We start from the raw sequence: 21,949 nt of genomic DNA, 5'->3' as shown, positions 1-21,949 counted from the left end.
GATATATTTGGTAATCGAAACTTCTCAATAGCATTTTTAAAAAGATACAAATTTTTACCCTGGTAGACTGAGCTCTTCCCACAGTGTGGTGTCTTTTGCTAAGGAGAGACAGCAAAATTGCAAGTAATGTGGAACCAATATTTTGTTATTTGTTATACCTATCACCTACTTCTGTAAATTAATTCCTCCTCTTCCCCCAGCCCTGGCAATTAGTGCAGCAGAAACACAGAGAGGACAGTACTGTACGTAGGTGAACCAGTTTGATTCAGCATTGAGGACCAGGTGTGCACATATGCATGTAATTGTTAAGTCTCTTCCTAACAAAGGTAATTCAATTTAGATCATTTTATATTAAAGAAACCACAGATAAAACCACATGTGTATACCATATGGATGTTTCTAAAGTAGTAGTATCCATGAAATGAGTTAAATTACTTTTTCCATTTTAAAGTGTTAAAGAATTTGCAACCATGTTAAAAAACTCTATTTAGAAAATCTGTGAGTCTAAGAAGTTTGAGAGTAATTTTTACTAAATAACATACTGTAATTTGGCAGTATGTTTAATTCTACCAATAATCACTTGTTGGAAATGCCCTAACAGCTAGTGCTTATCAGAGAATAAAGAAAGACATCTCATCCCAGCCAAACAATCAAAGGAGCCTCCACCACAACCTACAGAAACTTTAGACTGTTACTTAAGATATATAGTGTTAGTTTGTTATTAAAAAGATATTGATTTCTTGATTTGGTAATGAGCAATTTCACTTAAGCCTAATCCTTTGCTTTTGGTACACTAGAAAACTCAAATCCTTTGTATTTATCTAGTACTTACTTAGAAACGGTAAGCAGGTTATTTTCTTTGAGTATGTAGACACACACCTTGGTTTCCAGACAGGAAGCTGTACTGACCCCTCATGTGCATCCTACCAGCTGAACACCTGCTCTGTTAAGTTTTTCCTGACATTTTGCTTAAAGAATTAAAAAAAAGGCTCAGCACCTGTAACTCAGCGGCTACGGCGCCAGCCACATACACCAGAGCAGGCGGGTTTGAACCCAGCCTGGGCCTGCCAAACAATAACCACAGCAACAAAAACAATAATAGTGGGATGTTGTGGCAGGAGCCTGTGGTCCCAGCTACTTGGGAGGCTGAGGCAAGAGAATCGCTTAAGCCCAAAAGTTGAAGGTTGCTGTGAGCTGTGACATCATAGCATTCTACCAAGGGCGACATAATGAGACTGTCTCACAACAAACAAAAATTAAAAAGAGGCTTAACTAAGTGCATCAATTTCATCAACTTTGAGATGGAAAGCCTAATGTTTCGATTATTTTGTCAAATAATAGTAAAAAACAACCAACCGAGTTTAGAATTTTACCATTCAAGGCATTTGGCAGTTTCACATTTAATACTATTATAACCTGCATAAAAGTAGGGTTTGTAATCTTATTTCCACCTTTTAAAACTGTCTTTTACAATTTTTCCAACATAAAAGGTTACAATGTTACATGATTACATATGAAGTACCCTTAACTCAGAAGGAGATGAGACTGTATTCACAGGCTTCAGAGAATAAATTAGATAGAACTAAAATTTAGGTGCCATGGTTCCATGATGATGTGCTTATTAGCGACTTCATAAAGATCTTCGCATTTTCAGAGATTAGTACCCTAAGACTGTCTGTGTAGTGGGGACACACACCAACAATAGCATGTGAAGTTCTCCCACCCGGGGGTAGTGGCTCAGCACTCTGGCACGTTGAGGCAGCAGACTGCTTGAGGTCAGGAGTTTTGAGACCTGGCTGAGTGAGAAAGGCCTGGTCTCTACTAAAAACAGAAAAAAAAAAAAAAAAAAATCAGCCAGGGAGCACCTATAGTTACAGTTAGTCAGGAGGCAGAGGCAGGAGGATTGATTAAACCCAGGAGTGTGAGGTTGCAGGTTGAGTTGCAGTTGCACGATGATGCCACTGCACTCTAGCCAGGGCAAAAGAGATTCTGTCTTCCCAACAAAAAGAGAAAAATATATAAATATGTATGTTTATCGACTAATGATACTGGAGTATTACTGCCAGTGTATTATTGGCATTACTGCTCCTCCCATCAGAGAATGACTATACTTGTTTACATGATCCCAACAGCTGAGATCTCAATTGTCATCGAGTCAGCAGTTATCACTACTCTATTGGTTAAGTCATGTTGGTACAGTTTGTGTTCAATTACATGTAACTCATGTCAGCCTGAAATTTTTGAACTCCAAATAAATAAAGTGTAATCTACAAAGATAAAATTATTTACAAATGCAAATATTTGACCTGAGAACTTTATCTAGAACTATTTCACAGAAAAGGCAATTATTAGCGATCTGTGAAACAGAAGAAATGCACCAAGAGTTAAACTAAAGAATTCAGACTTTTTAATAAAAATAAATTAAAAAAAATAAAAATAAAAAATTCAGACTTAGAGATCAACTTACCCACGCTCCCTCCATGAGAAGCATAAGGATATTTAAGAAATCTTAAGCTGATCTGTAGTCAAGAAATTAATCATTTATAACTTCAAACTTCCAGTGTTCATCCCCCTTAAACTTCTTGTTTAACATATTAGTCTTACTGTATTTTGGAAGTGGGTGAGAGTGAAAAAATACCTGAACTCAGTGATGTGCTGAGGGTTCCACTGGGAGCAGGGCAGGGCTGTGTCACTGTTGCTAACCATTTGCTCTGGACGGCACCAGGGGCACAGCCCATCAGCTTTTGACTCTACACTGAGCTCCCCTAGTAAGAGCAGTGGGCTAAACAAGTTCAGTGTTTACAAAGAAAAAAATGTCAAAGTGAAACAAAAATCTAAATAAAGGCTAAATATGATCAGATTCTTTGCTTTACAATGGGACCATAACATTACCTACTTACAGAAATTAAAAGAAATGGTTCAACAAAGAATCAAACTGGTTTCTCTGGGTATGTATCATTACAATGAATCTCTTTACTCTTTATGCTGTGAGCAGACAGTGATTATTTTGGAGAAGGAAAAATAAAGTGTGGAATTAGTAATGCAGATGCTGACAGGCAAGTGGCAAGACGAGATAGAACCCCTAAGACTAGTGATGCTCTGTTCCCGTCTCTGCTGCTCTCACCCCACAAGTGAAAGCCCACAATAACCCAAGCCACTTGAACAGGAGTGTGCGCAACTGTCAGCTGACAGACAACATAAAAACAAGTCACGCTATGTTATTTATCTGTGGTCACGTTCTTCAGGGTTAGTCCAGTAACTCAAGACTTTACATTCTTTTGTCTTTATTCATTTTAATTAAACACGTAAAGGTTAATAAACAGACATAGTCCAGAGTTAGTAGGTTGGTATTATAACATTTATTAAAATAATGCTATGGGTTAATAGAAACAGCAAAGAACCAAAGAATTAAAATGCAAGCTATGTAAAATCCCAACTAAAACCCAAAAGTGTCTAATGTATTCATTCATTAGCTAACTAAAGCCCAAAAAAAGACAGGACACCCAATATAATAAAGTACTGCAAAACAATTGGCAATTTTCAGTTATCAAAATTGTGGATTTTGCATTTTGTATCCTTTTCTCAATCAAGAAAAAAATTCTTTTTGAATGTTATATAACATACATATAAAACAAGATAGAAAAATACATTATAAACTTGTAACAATGGCTGTAAATACATTATCTTACATGTTTCTCATAGGCAATAGGTTGGTTATGGTACATACATAGCATGAAACTACTAAGATAATAAAGAATAGACAAAAATACCTGTCAGCTGTATGGTAACATACAAGCGACACTCCCATCTACCCACGCTAAAAAATTACATAATACTGTCAGAAAAAAAATCTTAAAAACTACATATTTTAATAAGAAATAAATTGAATAAAGAATGATAATACTGAGAACCAAGGCATTCAGAGATTTCAAAAGTCATGCTTTTTTTTTTTCAGTTGATCCAAAATTTTGTCAACTAAGTTTTCAAAAGTTTGTTCAGAGCCAACATTACTTGTAAATGTCATACATTTATTATTTTATACATTTACTTTCTTCCCCATAAAAGACCTTTGATAAATATCTAAAATGTCCAGGTATAACATAGTTGAGATGAAACTGGATCAAATACTGGTATTGTTTTTAACAACTATCACCTCAAGTGCTGAGTGTCGCAAATTTATTCAACCAACCAAACAATATAAAAATCAAAATGGCACAGCATATATTGTAAATAAATCAAAACTGTATGTGTAACAGAAAGACAAAGCAGTGGCACGTTAAACCAAAGCTAGCTGAATAAAAAACAATGAATGTCTATTGCATAGTAAATAAACTGAAAACATTTCTAAGTGAGACAAGATGGTGGAGAGGTGACCACGAAGGTGCTGGCTGAGCTCCCTGCTGGCCTCTGACTGTGACGCTGGGAAGGTGTGGAAGAGGGGACGAGTTGGTAAGAGGGGGATCCACTGTCACTTGAGATTTGCCAAGTCTGGTACTGAGCAGTAAATCATTATTTACTCAAGTGTTTAGATGTAGGCTTTGTGCACAAATTGCTTCAACTACAAAACCGTTTGAACTTCAAGAGAAATCAGAAGCTTAAGCTGAAACGTAGTTGAGTACTTACATGCACAATGATGCTAGTTTTTCACATTCTTTTACAGTTAAAAGGCAGGGTTTGTATTCAGGGGGAGGAAAAGTTACTGAAACCAGGAGAGATGGACTACATCTCTGGTATGATACGAAGAAGTCTGATTAAATTTGGGTCATTTAAAAAGTGTTTTCCAGAATGAAAATCACAAGGATTCACTTTTGTGAAAAAGTTTGCTAGGTATCCTATTATCTCCACTTAAAAAAAATCTAATGCATCCCCCATCTCCAAATAAAATAAAGCTCTAACTTTGTCTACAAACTGATATTCAGATCACACATAATCTTAATCTCAGAATTCTTTGGGGGCTAACATTGAAGACTGCAATAACCAAAAGTACTCAATTATGAATTTTAAAAGAATGATGTTTTAAAACTTACTATTCAAGACATTAGAAAAGTTATCAAATTTTTTCACAGTATCAGATTTGGCAAATTTGCATCAAGGTAACGTGGCAAAAAAAATCATATAATTCAAATCATCAACTCATCTGTCTCCCTCGTCTCTTCTTTCACATCCTGGGCGACTGAGTAACGTGCATTGACTTGTATTCTGAGGGAGGAGCTGATCTCACGAGACACTCGACTAAATGACCATGAAGGAAAATAAGGCACTTTCTTTTCTTTAGACTTATTCCAATACTTAAAAAATAAAAAAAGAAAGACAAAAAGGCTCTTTTGGTCTTTTGTTCTTGACAACCACCAGAAAAAAATCATTTCATGAAATAAAGGGTTTCTTTGTTCTTTTTCTTTTTTTTTTATAACACTTGAAAGTATAAAATGCTACATTTCCAAAAATATATATATTTTTTTCTGCACCAGCACCCTTGTATAGTAAAAGTATCTACTTTTTGTTCATTTGTTTCAATGCACTACACTTTATCTACAATTTCATTACATGTATACAGCAAATAGGCAAGCATGGCTTTTACATCCTTAATGATTTTTTCTATACAGGGAGGTTTAAAAAAAATACTTGAACAGTTTGCCCAGTAATGTGACACATAATGCATGTACCTTGTTCTCATATATATTTTTTTAAGAAGGCGGAAAATAAAGGTTCAGTAATTTTAACTCAGATAGTTATCTTTTTAAAAATAGTGTTGCAGTTTTGTTCTTTGCATTACTTTTCAAAACTCCTTGTTAAAGTTTTTCTCTCATGGCACAGTTTCTCCTAATACTCCAAATTTTGGCAGGCAATATAAAAAAAGGCTGCAACTTCTGCCCTTTGAGGGCACTGTAGTGACTAAACAGCATGTCAAATTTTGAATACTTTTTGAAATCACTTCACCTATGACATCCCTGACCAAAGGTTCATGCATGATGCATCATCACACAGTACATTCAGAGAGAGCTTTGACTTTGCTATGAGAAGAGGATTCCTACAAGTCTCTCACAGTAACTGCCTCTGTCATTGAGTAGTTAAGGGCCATCTGTCTCTCCTTCTTAAGAGAGGCCTTCTTACCGTTCGCTTAGAGTGGGACATTAAAAGATGATCAGTGCTGTGGGATGAATTGGGCCTTATTGCTTTACTACTATTCAGTGCAGGTTCTAGAACCACTTTCACCCAAACGGGGGGTGGGGGGTGGGGTGGGGTGGGGGAAGCTGAGTTGGAGGACAACAATTTCTTTGTCTTTTGTTTGGTTAGATGGTAAGACGAACGGACAAGTGCCTCAGCTCGCTGCGCTGACGACAGGCAAGCAAAGGCGATTACCAGTTAACTGATCAGCAGGCAGGCATGGTCAGGTCATCATTGGGTGAAGAGTTCAGAGGTCAGAAGGTCATAGGTTAGTTGCCGGTGGCGGCTGGGTGGTTAGAAACAAAAAACAAAACAAAAAAAAAAAAAAAAAGAAAAGAAAAGATAGAGAAGAGATTAGTTTCAGCTAGTGACGGCTTAATGACAACATGAAAAACTAATCACAACTAATAAAAAAAAGCATGTTTAATTCTGACAAACTGATCGACACCATCTACAGAATACAATAAAAATCATGACAATTTCATATCATGATTTGAACAAATGAAGAGGAGCCCACTCCCACAAAAAAAAATTAAGGAAAAAAAAACTGGTTAACAGGAAAAAAATAGAAATAAAATACAACTAATGACTAATAGTTAGTAGCAGTCAATGAAGGAAATTGAAAAACAACAATGAATAGGTTTGATATACAGGATTCTGAAACAGTCAGCACAGTATCAGTCTCTGACTGCTATTAAGCATTAGTATACTCTTGGATGCAAGCATTAGAGCAACTATTAATGATGGATGTGATTATTAATAACTGATGATTAACAGAGATGAATCTAAAGAAATTTAAATTTCTATAACCAATTTGGTTCAACATAAACTCTGGGCCAAACAGTTTCTTTTGTTCAATAAATGTTTATTGCTTTTTCAATTATTCTATGTACAAACAACATGGAATTTCTTGGCCTCATGATACAAAGCAATACTAAACTGGAGTCTATCAGTGTAGGCAACATCATGGGAACCAGAAAAAGGCCAGGGTTTTGTACTAGCCACCATTTTCCAGTTGAAAATACTATTTTACACATATAGAACACTTATAAAATGCACTTGCATGTAAACACTGTAAAATCCTGCCATTTAAAATTCTATACTCAAAAAGCTCTAAGTACATCAAAAAATAGAAGAAATTTCTAATTGATACCAATAAGGCATTTTAAAACTACAAACAGCTTTCTTTATTCAATTTCAAAGCTAATACTCTGCAAATACAATAAAATCTGACATTTCATATACATTCCTGCTTTATATTTTTATATTTTAAAGAAGCCACCTGTAAATACTATTTTCTTTTGCAAAATAATAAAAAGAAAAAAATTTAAAAAATTACAGTAAAACATAAAGTAGTTCTCAAGTGGAAAAGTTATCATTCCCAATGTCCTTGAGTAGTTCCTTCCTTAATCAACCTGTTACATTCCTCCTTCACCAAACTTGGTCCACTTAACAGTAGTATGATTTTAAGACTCATTCAACAGCTTAATTATTTCTACTATATTCTGAGGTTTGGTAGAATTTTCTGTACTGTTGCCATGTGACTAAGGCAGAGGAAATGTGAGTAAAAAGGATACTCAGTGCAAAGTTAGATTCTGGGCCACTTCATTAATCAAAACAGCAGGTGTCATGCTCACAGAGTTTAAACGATCTATATAATGGACTGATTTACCTTCATATGACAAAAATGCTTTCTAAAGTCTATTATTTAGAATAGTTTATACATACTACAAAAATATTGTATCTTCAATGTGACCAAATCTTCCCTGAATTTCTTAAAAAGTGGAATTTTATTTAAAACAACTGTTGCTCCAAAATCAAAGAAAATAAATATTTAACATGATGTAGTCATACTATTTCACAAGTATTCCAAAATACAATCTTAAAGCATTTTTTGATATTACTTAAAATTTTCATTAAAATTGTTTAAGTTTCTTAATACAAATTATGTAAGTGATGGTTCTGTAAAATCATTAACTCAGAAAAATTTCTAATTATGTTTTTTAGAGTGTGGAATATATAAGCAAACCAAACTACCATTTATATATATGTATACCACTGCACCTAGAATCCATCCTCTGCCAAGTCCTGGCCACCTACAGTAGTACACACAGGTATGTTGACCGTGCAAAACCATTTATAGTTCCTTGTAACTAAAAAGTCAGTGGTCTTTTTCAGGCTTCAAATTCAGTTTTAAAATACGTATAGAGGTGGGTATGTTTTTAGTAAAGAACTAAGTATCAGTCAACCATGTAGTACTCTAATTGCTCATATAGAATTACATGGTTATATGTTCCAAGGGCTGAGTTTCCTTGCATTAAACAAATGCTCATAATAATCTTCTTTTGAAAAATATTTTTAAAAACCTCAAAAGTAGAGAAAACAGTAGTATCATAAAATAATTTAAGTTTGAAGGACTTCAGACATCTCCCTTAGACCCAGTGAGTACATACAGTGATAATAAGAATACAAGTAATCTGTTATTTAAAAAAAAAGTTAGCATTTCGGTTTGCTGACATTGCATTCTGAATAAAAACAATGACAGGACTAATCAAAACACATATAACTACAAAAGCCATGCATGGAATGTGTTGTAATTTTCCAAATATAATAAAATATTCCTTTGATATTTTCAAATATCTCAAGGAAGTACAGTATTACACAAGCCAATAATTACTCTGTTAAAACAAAATTGTAAGAAATCTGAAATGGGACATATAGGGAAAGATTAACAGGGGAAAAAAAACTAGTGTAACTACTTTAAATATTCTTTAGAACTATTTTAGATACTAGCAATATAAATAAAGATTCAAATTATTCAAAAAGTTATCCAGTTTCTTTAAAACTAAAGTGACTTTTAAAAAAATGTCCCCATCCCTAGACAACATGGTCTGACTCAAGAGAAGTGGCCTACACGCTTGTACATAACACAAGAAGTATTATCTCCACGGACAGTCACGGAGCTGGGGGTCTACTGTGTTCATTGAAAAATCACAAGTAATGTGTACTAGTTTAGAAGTCTTCAAGGCTCTTTAATTAGGTATGATACTAAATAAATATCAATAATGTCTTTGGGAAGACATTTTATTTCTGATGTGGGGAACAGTTGTGTCTATTCAAGGAAACTAGAAAGTCTTTCATAAATCCATAGAAGATGTATGACTGGGTATAAATTCACCACTTTTTCCCCACTAGTATCAATGGCTTGATCAATTTAATTAGTAGGTAATATGCCATTATAGAAACTTACAAAAAAATCCTTTTCTACTATGCTTGAGATTCCTACACCTTGTGATAAAAAACTGAGAAAAGAATTCAATGCCAATAAACCGAAAATATCACTCCTCGATAAGCATAAATAATTTATAAAAGGGTCCAAGGGCATATACAGGACACAAATTACAAATGTTGTAAAGGAGAAAAATGAAGACTTATTTTCCAGTCACAGGTTAGTCAAAAAGGATATTCAAACAGCTGGATCTCTTATCACCACAGAACTTCAAGAGATAGTTTACCTTCAGATAATATATTTTAGCAGCAAATGACAAAAATCAAAGGATCCATTTTGGCAAGAGAATGTAAGAATAAAAGGGAATTGAGACTTTCTAATGTATAAAAAAAATTCAACTACATAAAAGTTACCTTCACAGTCCTTCCTGTTTATTTCAGCTAAGTGCTAAACATGTACAACCTTTAAGTTTACAAAGTGGCTCAAATACTTTACTATATAAAAAAAAAAAAAAAAAAGGAAACTAAATCTTCAGTTTCTCCAAAAAGTATACAGGAGGCATATATTCCTTTACTTCTCTCTTTAAAGCACCATCTGTTCAATTCATTTAGCAATACCAACCCCAAATTTTAGAATAATTAAAAGGTAAATTTTAGCAAAAGTTATTGAAAAATAATTATGGCAACATCAAAATTTAATAGCTTTCCAAATTGACTAATTCATGTTTAGTAGGAATAAATCATAGTATTATAATAGAAGATTTAATAAGTTAAAATATAACGGGAGAAAAAAACAAAAAACCCAACCCTTACATCTGTCAATTATTACAAATGAATTTAGAAAAGGAAAAGAAATTCTGCAGGCAAGCAGTTACATTTTTCCATCAGGTGTGGTGTTGCAAATTTTACAAACACCCAACACAATTTCTTATAAACAAGAACTGCAGAACTAAACTAACCTCGGTCTGCGGTCACAATCCTTTGGTAAGGATGGACACGCATATCGTGCCTTCGAACTTTAGTAGCCACCGCACCTAGTTAAATTGTAATTACCAAGACAAAGTTAGAAAACATTCACAAGGGGAAAAAACATTAACAGCAGGTTTATCAAGATGGATTTCAACTGTTCATTTACTACAAAAGTTTAAGAAACACGTTAAGGCACAGTAGTTTTAAAATTAACCATAATGTCACGTATATATGCGTCTATTAATATTGCATTCATTTCAAACGTCTAGGCCTTAACCTATTTCAGCCATTCATTTACAAGCCCCAAATTACAGTATTTCATGAACTCTATTAGATCCAAACATATTTAAGCTTTACTAGTCACATATTCACTGAAGTGCCTTTTCTTGCAGGACTACTTAAATAATGCCATGTTTAATACTGACAATTATTTGCTAACCTTAAGACCACTTTCAGAGTTTATCACTTAAAAAGGTTTAAAAGCAATTCTTAAAGCCTACAGATTGTGGTTTTAAACTTTGAGTCAATAAGTATGAACTGCAATGAATTAGGTGATTAGTAAAGCAAACAGTATAGTACACTTAGCAGTCAGTATACTACTATACACTCCTTTATAAATTACCATTACTTTGTAATATTACAGACTAAACCAAATTAATAACATAACTTTATAACTATGTGCAAAAAGTGCAAGTAAGTCACTGACTGCTAGGCTAAGCTTTTTTTCCCCCGGAGGCTGCTGAGACTAAGCATTTGTTAAATTCAGATCTGATGAGGGTTCAGTTAAGACCGTTCTTGAATTCTTAGCCTTTCGTTGGGAAAGCCATACCTAAAGATAAAAGGAAGGGAATTAAAAATTAGTCATCAATGAAGATTTGATGCTAATACCAATCTCCTCACTACTACCAACACACATGTCTGCATCTGTTTTGAAGGGCACTGCTTCTATTAAAATAATTTAATGTGAGACTTGATAGATAGCATGCATGTTATCTGTGTGCAAATTTATTATAACTTTGCAATTTAAAATAATTTTCTCAGTTCTCTAAGTGGTCAATATCATATTTTATTGCTTAGGTGCTAAAGCAAGAAATAAAATAGATTATAAAATTTTTTCCATTTAGTACTCATTACTATTTACCTATGAATGCCAATTAGGGATCAGTATATTTTGCTCTTTGTCAGTCTAATAATTAAGTTTTTATAATAAAAATTTCCCAACAAAACAAAAAAACATGTTGCTTTACAATGAGAAACAGATTTTACTGCAGTGCCTCTTGCTGTTTCTAAGCAATAAACTGGTCCATCAGCCCTTATTCATTTTAGATAAGCTAATCATATCCAAGTATAATTCCATGTGGCAGAATCAGGGAGATCTTGCACTGAAAGTGCTGAAACAGCAGCTGGTGGCTAAGAGTTCCAGCCCTGTAAGAAGTCAAGAGACAAAACTCCTCGGGAACAGATGCTGTGGGTGCAGCAGAGAGGAGTTCTGGGGGAAGGAGCATGCACAGGACCATAGGACAGAGTATTAATAGAAAGGAAAACTTAAACAAGGTTATAGGTTACATGTTATTTTTAAAATGCTTCAAGAAAATGTGCAACAGAAACAAGCCTCTCATAAACAGACCTGTGGTATAATTCTGACCTATAATTACTTTATACACAATGATTTAGAGATAAACGGAAAACATGTACAATAAAATGTATTTGCTGATAAAACAAAAGGCACCTGAGTGCATGCACACACAGATAACATACAGAGCACTGTCCCTTTAACTGAACAATGAACTTCCGAGTTTAAATCTTAGTGTTCCGGTTCATTAAAGACTTTTAAATTTGTATAAATCAGTATTAATGCTGAAAAAAAAAAAAAAAAAAACCCTTAAAAGATAAAAGTCTTAAAAGTCAACAGCATGCATGCAGCACCAAGGTCATATACAATTCAGGGAGGAAAAAGTATTCAAATTCTGTCTGGTTGCACAGAAAGTTTGTTCCACATTGACTGGTCGTGTTATAACAGCTGCTGTATTCTACTCCTTCATCCAGCAAGTCAATGGGCTGAAATATCAGGCATGACTGGCATTTCAATCCACTCTATAAAAAAAAGGCATCAGTAATGTCTTTTGCAAGCATACCACTTTTTGTTCATGTAAAAACCAAGCGATTATAGCATGATTTTAATTTTTGCCTCAAGAGATTTTCAATTCAGTGACTTGGTATTTATTCATCTATTCCATACTGTACTCCTGAAATTAAGAGTATTTCTCATGTTTAATATTGACTAGGACTTCAAAAGACAAAAACTGAAACCTTAAGACTTCAACTACAGTCATGTGCCAAATAACATTCAGGGTAACAACGGGCTGGTTGCACATACAACGGTGGTCCCACAAGATTATAATGGCTATACCATACAGCCTTGGTGTGCAGTAGACCACATTATCTATGTTTCTGTATATGTTGTTTACAAAGTGACATCACCTACTGACGCAATTCTTCAACATGTTAAGCAACGCATGACTGTATTTATCTGGTCCTTTTTATATTTTAAGTGATCACAAACATTAAAAACACATTTTACAAAGGTCGCAAATATGTTCACATAGAAATTTAAAATTTAATAAGTTTGTGAGACAAGAGAAATATAACTCTGGGAGGTGGAGCTGATGGGAGTTGATAGGCCATAAGAGAAACCTAAAACTCAGAGTGACCTCAAGTGTACAAAGTATTTTGTTTAAAATGTATATAACAAATTTACCCAACCAAAGTGGATTAGAGTTACCAAAGTGGATCTTAACAAATTTAAGGTATGACTATTTAAACATAATTTAATATATGCATATTATGTAAAGGAGCCCTCATCAGAGGCTGAAATAGAAAGTTTCTGTCTTTCCAAAATGAAACATGTCTTCCCTCTCTAAAACCAATAAAATCATTTCCAAGACTGGGGCAGCAAAATTTATAAAGAACAATGACTTTAACCACATAGCGAGAAGAACTTACCTAATACACCACTAGGTTCAATAGGATACTCAAGGATTGACGTAGCTGGTGCCAATGTGTAGGGGTATTCATAAGGTGTGTAGATTAAACCAGCTTCGGGGCCTGGAGGAACTATTGCAGCAGTTGGGTGAGGAGTTCCGTTTGGCATGACAGCGGTCTGTATTTGTCTGATCAAAGGCATTATGGTAGGGCCAGCTGGCGTAGGAGTACGCAGAGCAGCTGGTGGGAGAACAGGCGCAGGCCCAGTAATGATCCTTGGAGCAGCCTGGGCTGTTGCTGCAAGAGAAAAGGCAAGGGCTGCTACAGTAAGCAAAGAAATTTAGGAAGAAGTACAGAGACAGCAGTATAAAATATGGGAGAATGAGAAGGGAACAGGAAAAAGAACGGAAAAAGCAGGAAAGAAGAAAAATAAAAGGAAATCATTAGTACATGCGCTAATCACACAAAAATGCCAAAGCACACCAATCAAATGCAAACAGCTTTCCCTCTCCCAATGTGATTAAGACTGTGCAAAAATTAAAAAGCCACTGTAAAAAAATGAATGAGACCATTAAATAGATTATATTAAGCTGGTATATTTGATATCTCTGTGTTTTTAAGATTTTGTAAGACTAAAGGTACATGCAAAAGCACAAGAAAACACTTGCAGTAAAAGATGTTAAAAAATAATTTTTAATTGGAGTCCACAGAAACACGGTTTTGGTATATTTCTCAAGAGTAGCTTTAGTTTCAAATTAAAGAAAGAATAATTTTCATTGTATTTAGTCAAGTAACTGTAAGGGGTGTGTGTGTGTGTAACATACATATAAATTAATATAAATTATCTGCATCTTTAGAAGTTAACCTCATTAAAAAAATACAATTAGTCCTAAATTCCTAACTAGTACTAATGATATACTCACATTCTCATGAGTAAATTAAAGTCAACCCTTTGCAAAGTAACTACTTCTAAACCCAATGGGTTGTCTACCTTGTGGAAAGTTGGCTAGGACTTTAAAATTCTATTTCTTTCAAAAAATTAGTAATTTAAATATAATATTATGTTCATACAAATGACATGCATAAACCTTAGATGTCTCAAAATATAGATTTCACATTATTTCATTTTAAATATAAAAAAGGAATATTTTTATGGCTTATACAAACATGCACAGACACATATGAAGAAAAAAACAGAACTCAAAAAATAGTTATCACCCACTGATCTCTGTGAACTCACATATGAAATCAACAGGGAAATAATATCCAAGGGAAAACATGCAAGCAAAAGTAAAGGACAGAACTCAACAGAAGGGTCATTTCATTTGGATATGCTTCAAATTTGCATTTTGAAAATAAGCTTTCAAAGTTTTGTTTCTTGCATAAAAGTAATAAAATAAGTTGGAAGCCTTAAATCTGCAGATAACCGAATAGGATATTTCTTAAAACTTAAAAATTTAGAAATTGAGATTGTATTAAAAGAATAAAAGTTTACAAACCCCTAAACTTAGACATGCTGGCATAAAATAAAGACTGTCCTCAATTCATGAAAGTATAATAAACATGCCCCATTATCTAGTTACACAATTACTTCAACTCTTTATACTTTACTTAAAGGTTTCTCATGTTATGCTGCTAAAAGGAGAAAGGTTCGTGGTAGATAAAACAGCCGAGACGGCAGTGACCCTGAGCCTCAGTCTCATTCTTACGTGATTTAATGTTGGCATCTCTGTAGGTGCCGTTCAGAATCGCAAGCTCCATCAGCTGCATCTTTTTCAGGCTGTCTTCTCCTTCTGCCTACAGGTGGGAAACATAAAAGAAACATTTGAGATCGTCCACACATCATAGGTGTGTCTACACACAAGCCTTAAAATAGATATAACCACCTGTTTCAAAAGGGAGAAAAAAAATCAGGAACCAAAAGGTGCTGATATAAGGAGCCCATTCTCTCGATGATGGCATGTTGAGATACACCTATTCTCAACAGCTACTGGCTGCATTTCTATTTGAAAATTTTTATGTAAGCTACACTGATTTATTAAAGTTCTTCTGAAAAGTGCTGCTTTTAAATGGACAGAAATGTTAAGATTATAGTGTATTTTCTTTAGTATCTATCATTTTGCTAATTATTTCAAAACTCAGATGTGTTCATTTAAAAGAAAAAACACGCTGCAATTTTAAACATAGGATTTTATTATGGTATTCAGGTAAGGGAATTTTATTTTACTTTATTTTTGATATGGAGTCTCACTTTGTTGCCCCAGGTTACAGTGCTGTGGTGTCAGCCTAGCTCATAGCAACCTTAAACTTCTGGGCTCAAGTGATCCTTTTGCCTCAGCTTCCCAAGTAGCTGGGACTACACCTTTGTGCCACAATGCCTGGCTAATTTCTCTCTCTTTTCTTTTCTTTTTTTTTTTTTTAAGTAGAAATGGACTCTCACTCACAAACTCTTTTGAGCTCAAGGAGTCGTCTCACCTCAACCTCCCAGAGTGCTGGGATTATAGGCGTAAGCCACCACGCCAGACCAAGAATTTTATATTTAATTCTCCATAAAGGAAAAATGAGTGAAGTTACAAAATCATAAGAACTTCTAATGACTGTACATTCTGCTCATTTATGCCACCATTCCTTTCCTCCCACAATCTAATTAATTACAAGTGTTATCAAATCTATGTCAATCTATCTTGAAGTTCACCATATGATTTACTGGCTAAACCAGGTAACATTTAAAAGCAAAAAAGGGGCACTGTGCTACAACAACAGGCACAAACCAAGACCAGCTCTGATCGTCAAGAGGGCAGGCCACCCCATTTACTTTAGCTTTATCCCACTCTTTCCATCTACTATAGCCCCCTTGCTCTAGTCATTATTGATATACTACCAAAACTACTACAATATGCTGTTAAGGATGCCTGTCCTACAATCAACCCATACACAAAGGCCAGATTAACTGCCTCAAACTCAATTCTATCATAATGTTTCTCAACATTCTTATGTCTCAAACACTTTAGAGGCTTCTTATTAGTATCTAAAAATTCCAAAGATTTAAGCCTTACCTATGATCTGGTCCCAAACTATCTTCTTAAAGAGTTAAACCAGTTAATCTTCTACTATTTAACAAACCTATCTCACGTTTGTTAAGCATCTATCAAATATTTAAACATTTGTAAAAATCAAACTAGACCATTCCCCACTACTCATCTGCATGTTATCCCCCTTCCCTCCACTGGTAAATGCTCCTTTGTATGCCAGTCTACCCCTCTCTCTTTCTAAATCCTACCTGTCACCACAAACTTCAACCTAAACATTAACTTCTCAAGGGGTCACACCAAGATTACAGGAAAACTTTAAGTGAAATGACTTACACCAGGTCCTTGAATAAGTCACTGCCTTCAATGCCATTAGACTCAGTACGCTTAAAGTTGTAGTTTCCAAGATCCTGTCAACAATGTTTCATAAGAACCTACTGTATTTTGTTTTTTCCTGAACTATAGTTTAATATCACACTCCAAAAGTCAAATCAGTGAATGGAGTTAACCCCCTCGCCCCCACCCCCCCTTTTTTATGAGACAGAGTCTTACTCTGTTGCCCAGCCTAAAGTGCCAAGGTGTCAGCCTAGCTCACAGCAATCTCAACCTCCTATCTCAGCTTCCCAAGTAGGTGGGACTAAGGACTACAAAGTGCCCACCAAAACACGTGGCTCATTTTATTTTATTTTATTTTTTTAGTAGAGATGAGGTCTTGTTCTTGCCAAGTCTGGTTTCAAATTCCTGAGCTTAAGCAATCCTCTTGCGTTGGCCTCCCAGAGTGCTAGGATTACAGGTGTTAGCCATTTCGCCTGGTCTAGAGTTTACTTTTGCTTTTTATTTATCACTGCCCAACCTCCATATAGCCACCTAGTCAAGTTATTTGCTAAATCTTATTTTTTAAATAACTAATATGAGAAATCTTTTCTTTTTTTGAGACAACCTCACTTTGTCGCCCTTGGTAGAGTGGGGTGGCATTACAGCTCACAGCAACCTCAAACTCAGGCTTAAGCGATTCTTTTGCCTCAGACTCACAAGTAGTTGGGACTATAGGTGCCTGCCACAACACCTGGCTGTTTTTTTGAGATGAGGTCTCGCTTTGGCTCAGGCTGGTCTCACAACTCCTGAGCTCTGGCAATCCCACCTGCCTTGGCCTCCCAGAGTGCTGGGATCACAGATGTGAGCCACCGTGCCTAGCTAATATGAGAAATCTTTAACTTTCTTTCTAAATCGCTAACGTCTAAGTCCTAGAGAATAAACTTTAGCCACTGAAAAAAAATAAGGCAGTAGATTAAGGTCCATCTTTTAATAAAAGTTTGTGTAGAGATGGAACTAAGTGTCCCCAACTTTTATGCATTAGCTAATCCTCAGAACGTAGCTAAATAATCTAACAACACAATTCTCCGATATGATTTTGTTCCTTCCTCATTCAAAAAAGGGGCAGGACCAGGATAAGAGACAAAGTTCTCAGTTCTCTTCTCTATTGCAGCTGTGATGATACACAAAATTCTATCTTTGCATTACAGCAGTGAATGGCGCACTATGATTTATATTTAAACAGGACCACTGAGTGAGCTTTTAATCATTAAGCATTAAAATTAAAAAGATATGTGAAAACATCATGAAAACAATGTTTAGTGTGCCACTGCCACTTGGCAGGAGAGTACAGGGAGAAGATATTTGCATGCTTGTGGAACTACTGTAACTTAACTCCCATCAACTTGTTCAAGACACAGCAAAAATAATGAATTAAGTTTTCTTTAAAAGACTCAGAAATTATCTGTTAAAAACAAAAATAGGGGCTAGCGCCTGTGGCTCAGTCGGTAAGGCGCCGGCCCCATATACCGAGGGTGACGGGTTCAAACCCTGGCCAAACTGCAACCAAAAAATAGCTGGGCGTTGTGTCGGGCGCCTGTAGTCCCAGCTGCTCGGGAGGCTGAGGCAAGAGAATCGCTTAAGCCCAGGAGTTGGAGGTTGCTGTGAGCTGTGTGAGGCCACGGCACTCTACCGAGGGCCATAAAGTGAGGCCCTGTCTCTACAAAAAAAAAAAAAAAAATAGGTAAGCTGACATTAAAGGGAAGAATTAAAATTCATTATAATAAAACTCCTTAAACTTGTTTGCTAAAAACTAATCGTACTAAAAATTAAATCAAGAATTATTTCAAATTTGTATATATATAAATAGGATGCCAGAAGTATTATAAATTATATCCTATGCAAATAAAAAGGAAGAAAGCAGTAGGTATACCCCCAGTCATCTTCTATAATGAGAAGTAAGTGGCACAACCTTAAAAATGTCCAGCAAATAAGAGGGCACATTTACCTTTATTAAGGAAGAAATGAAGAGTTTTGCACAAAAAGTAAGTGCTTGTAAACACGAGTGAATTGAACTGCTTCTCTTTGGTAACAAAACAACTAGTCATTAGCAGGTAATGTATCAAGCATGGAAGAAAAGCCAAAGAGAAAAATGATGGAAGAACTACATGTACACACCAGTGTGCACGCAAACATGTATCATCTGCAGGCTGCTGGATACTGAAAACAGAACAGAGATCACTCCCAGAGGAGAGCAAGAGCAGCAGCACAGCCTTCACTAGGTGTTGTGTAGTCTCCACATGATGCTGCTGGAGTGACGGCACGCTCCGCCGATTACAGCCCATTACGGCAGTCTGGAGGTATTAACACCTTCCAGCAGAGCACAGGATTTAGTTGGGAGAACTGGAATTTGAACCCAGAGGGTCTCACGTCAGGATGGGTTTCACTATTGTGTCCTGACTACTCCAATCACTCTGTATTCACAGAGGATGAAGCTGTATGTCTCAAGAGAAGACATTTTATTATATAGGGCGTTCACAGAGTCACCATACATAAGGAAAAGGGAAATTATAGCAGAAAGTACCTTTACTTACAAAATATTAATTACAATATTTTACAAAATATTTAAATGTTTTGGCCGCTTCTTTGTAAAATACAAGGTCATGAAATTATATTTTACAATGCTGAATTCAATGATTGTCTGAAATCTTGGAACTTCTCACTTTCTATGTTTTTGTCTCATACTTTAAAAACATTTAGAAACAACTGATGTATTTTACACGTAGTGGAATCCCAAGATCAGTCAGCTTTGATGAAATATACATCCAGGCACAGAACATTTCTACCAACCCAGAATATGTGGGTTGTGCTTTGTGTCCAAGCCCTAATCACCAATTTGATTTCTACAACGTCACAATTCAATCTGCCTAGAGTTTCATATAATTAAATCATATAACATTTTTTGTGTTCAGTTTCCTTCCCTAAGTATAACATTTATGAAACTCCTCCATATAGCTACATGTATCAGTAGTTCATTTGTGGTAATAGCTGAGTAGAACAGAGTTTGTTTATTCATCCTTCTGCTATAGATATCGGGTGTTTCCCATTTTGGAATCCATAAACAAAACCACTAAGAAAATCCTCTTCAAAGAGAATTTTTTGTGTATATAAAGTTTTCGTTTATCTTAAATATTTGTGAGTAGAATTGCTTGGTCATGGGGTAGATGATTATTTCTCTGGTATTTTGCATGAAAATGTATTATGTAAAGATTATTAAAACATCATGAATAATACCATTATACTTTTGAAACATAAAAGTTTGGACAACCTGCTCAATGGTAAAAACCTGTAGCTCCCGTCCAGAAGCATTCTGCGCTGCTCCTCTTTCAACAAAATGAATCGTTTTCTTTCACCAGAGTACAGAATTTTCTAAGCATTCTCACACCTAAGGGTCTTACTTTCATAAATTCATGATGCTTATTTCGGGTGACACTGATCATACATAGCCATGTGCCATCTTCCCTTTTCTGTTTTTTTTTTATGTTGTTTATAAAAAATTTCTCGTATCTATCCAATTGTCAACTTGTTTTCTTTGCAACTCCCAATACCTTACAAAGATAAACTTGTTCAATACATTTAAAAAAAGATTCTTACTTTTCTGTAAATTTTAAATAATGGGTAAAAAAGGTTTTCTAAATACACACACATACAAATACATAACTAATTTATTTGGGAAATAAAAGGTGAACAATCAATCAGTAGAGAAGAGAAAAAGAGTGACTAAATTTTATAAAGAATTTTAATACCAATCATTGCTTTCATCTTCCCAGACAAAAGTCTGTTAAAAAACTTAACTGACTTAAATATAAATAAAGGGATTTTTACGGGGAAAGTGAAAGAACAGGATTTGTTCTAATGGCTCATTCTGCTATTTCGTGGATGGGCTGTCGGGGGTACCAAGCATGATTAATGAGAAGCTCATGAGCTTTAATACAGTCGAGGCAACAGAAGATCTTGGAGTGAGATAATAAGAGAGCTGAAAAGGTTAGGTTAATCTGCCAGGGCATGATGATCAGATGGATGTAGTATGTAAAAGAAAATAAGTTAAAGCATGATACTTAGGCTTTTGGGTTAAGCAATAGCAGCTCCACTTAATGAGGTGATAAAAGTTGAGAAATGTGGAACCAGAAGTTCTGTTTTGAAAAGGTATGTCTGAAATACCTATCTTGATCATGTAAGTGGAGATGTCAAGAAGATAGCTAAATGCGAATCTGGGGTCTACTTCAACTTATTCTATAAAGCTAGTAGAAAAATTACGCTCTCCTCCCATTTTCAGAATTTTTCTCTAAGATGATGTGACAGTTAGGAAGTTCCAAACTGACCTGCCACATGCTCTAAAATACTCGGTCTATGACTCTACAACTACTTCTTTGCCAGATGGTTCTCTGTGAAGCTCTCAGAGGAGAAATACAGTGGGGGTATTAAGGCAGACCTGAAAGCTGGTCGAAGGATGGGATGTGTCCTCCTCTTGACATGCACTTGCGAGAGGCAGTTGTTCCCAGGCTCCACATTTCTTTCCCAGCACCTCTAGAGCCAGCTTCTTGCACAGCCCCCATATACCCCCAATGAGCTACCAGCACCAGCCAGCTAGCATCTACTCCTCTGAGCCCTGAGGTTCCTGTACCAGTTGAGCAGCAAATCACGGAGGGTCTCAGTGCTGCTGCCACAGACAGATCCCAGTCCAAGGATCAGAGCCACTTCTTAACAGTTTTAAAATCTGTATTACAGCCCATCCCCTCTCTCCTTTCTCAGTTCTCAACACCTATTTTACCAATTCTTCCATTAAGTCCCTTAGGTGAAAATGCCTGACATTGGTTTCTGCTTTCCTGACTGACAGAGAAGGCAAATGGCTCCCCAAACCTGGTTCATGGAAGTAGAATTTCCTAGACTGACATCTGTGCCCCATGCCAACTGCCTCTCCTCTATGCCAACAACCTCCCTTTGTGACACAAGCCCATGTGAACTCTACTTGCCAGTCACGTTCAACTATTACTTCTAAATTATTTAAAGTTTCCTCAACTCCACGGTGCTTCCTTTCCTCAGTCTTCTGTTTTCAGTCACTTAACAAGCAGCTAGTAAGCATTTAACATCACACAGACATTGTGCTAAGTCCAACACAAAAAAAGAGAGATGTTCACAAGCCCAAAACCACTAGAGAACTTCCCAGGATGATGACTCACTGGAGCAATGTAGCTTGCTCTCCT

The 21,949-nt window shown here is 35.6% G+C and overlaps 1 protein-coding gene across 5 annotated transcripts in view; it reads right to left on the bottom strand.

Moving 5' to 3' along the window:
• Positions 1-3,340: 3,340 nt before the first annotated feature.
• The window catches only part of QKI (QKI, KH domain containing RNA binding), a 138,727-nt gene continuing 120,118 nt past the window's right edge, over positions 3,341-21,949 (bottom strand). Inside the window, exons 5-8 of one of the 5 annotated variants that reach the window (XM_053590345.1) lie at positions 15,054-15,141; positions 13,366-13,665; positions 10,353-10,427; positions 3,341-6,451 (exon numbers count right to left, since the gene is read on the bottom strand). In XM_053590345.1, coding sequence (XP_053446320.1) covers positions 6,435-6,451; positions 10,353-10,427; positions 13,366-13,665; positions 15,054-15,141 — 480 coding nt within the window. In that variant the 3' untranslated portion in view covers positions 3,341-6,434. Of the gene's footprint in view, positions 6,452-7,013; positions 11,192-11,604; positions 12,457-13,365; positions 13,666-15,053; positions 15,142-21,949 lie in introns of those variants that run through there. The other 4 variants (XM_053590346.1, XM_053590348.1, XM_053590347.1 and 1 more) reach the window with 4 other exon arrangements.

The sequence above is a fragment of the Nycticebus coucang genome, chromosome 5 (genome assembly GCF_027406575.1).
Source record: "Nycticebus coucang isolate mNycCou1 chromosome 5, mNycCou1.pri, whole genome shotgun sequence".
Taxonomy (NCBI): domain Eukaryota; kingdom Metazoa; phylum Chordata; class Mammalia; order Primates; family Lorisidae; genus Nycticebus; species Nycticebus coucang.
Note: the sequence above shows the minus strand (reverse complement) of the source record. Positions and strands in the feature narration are given on the sequence as shown.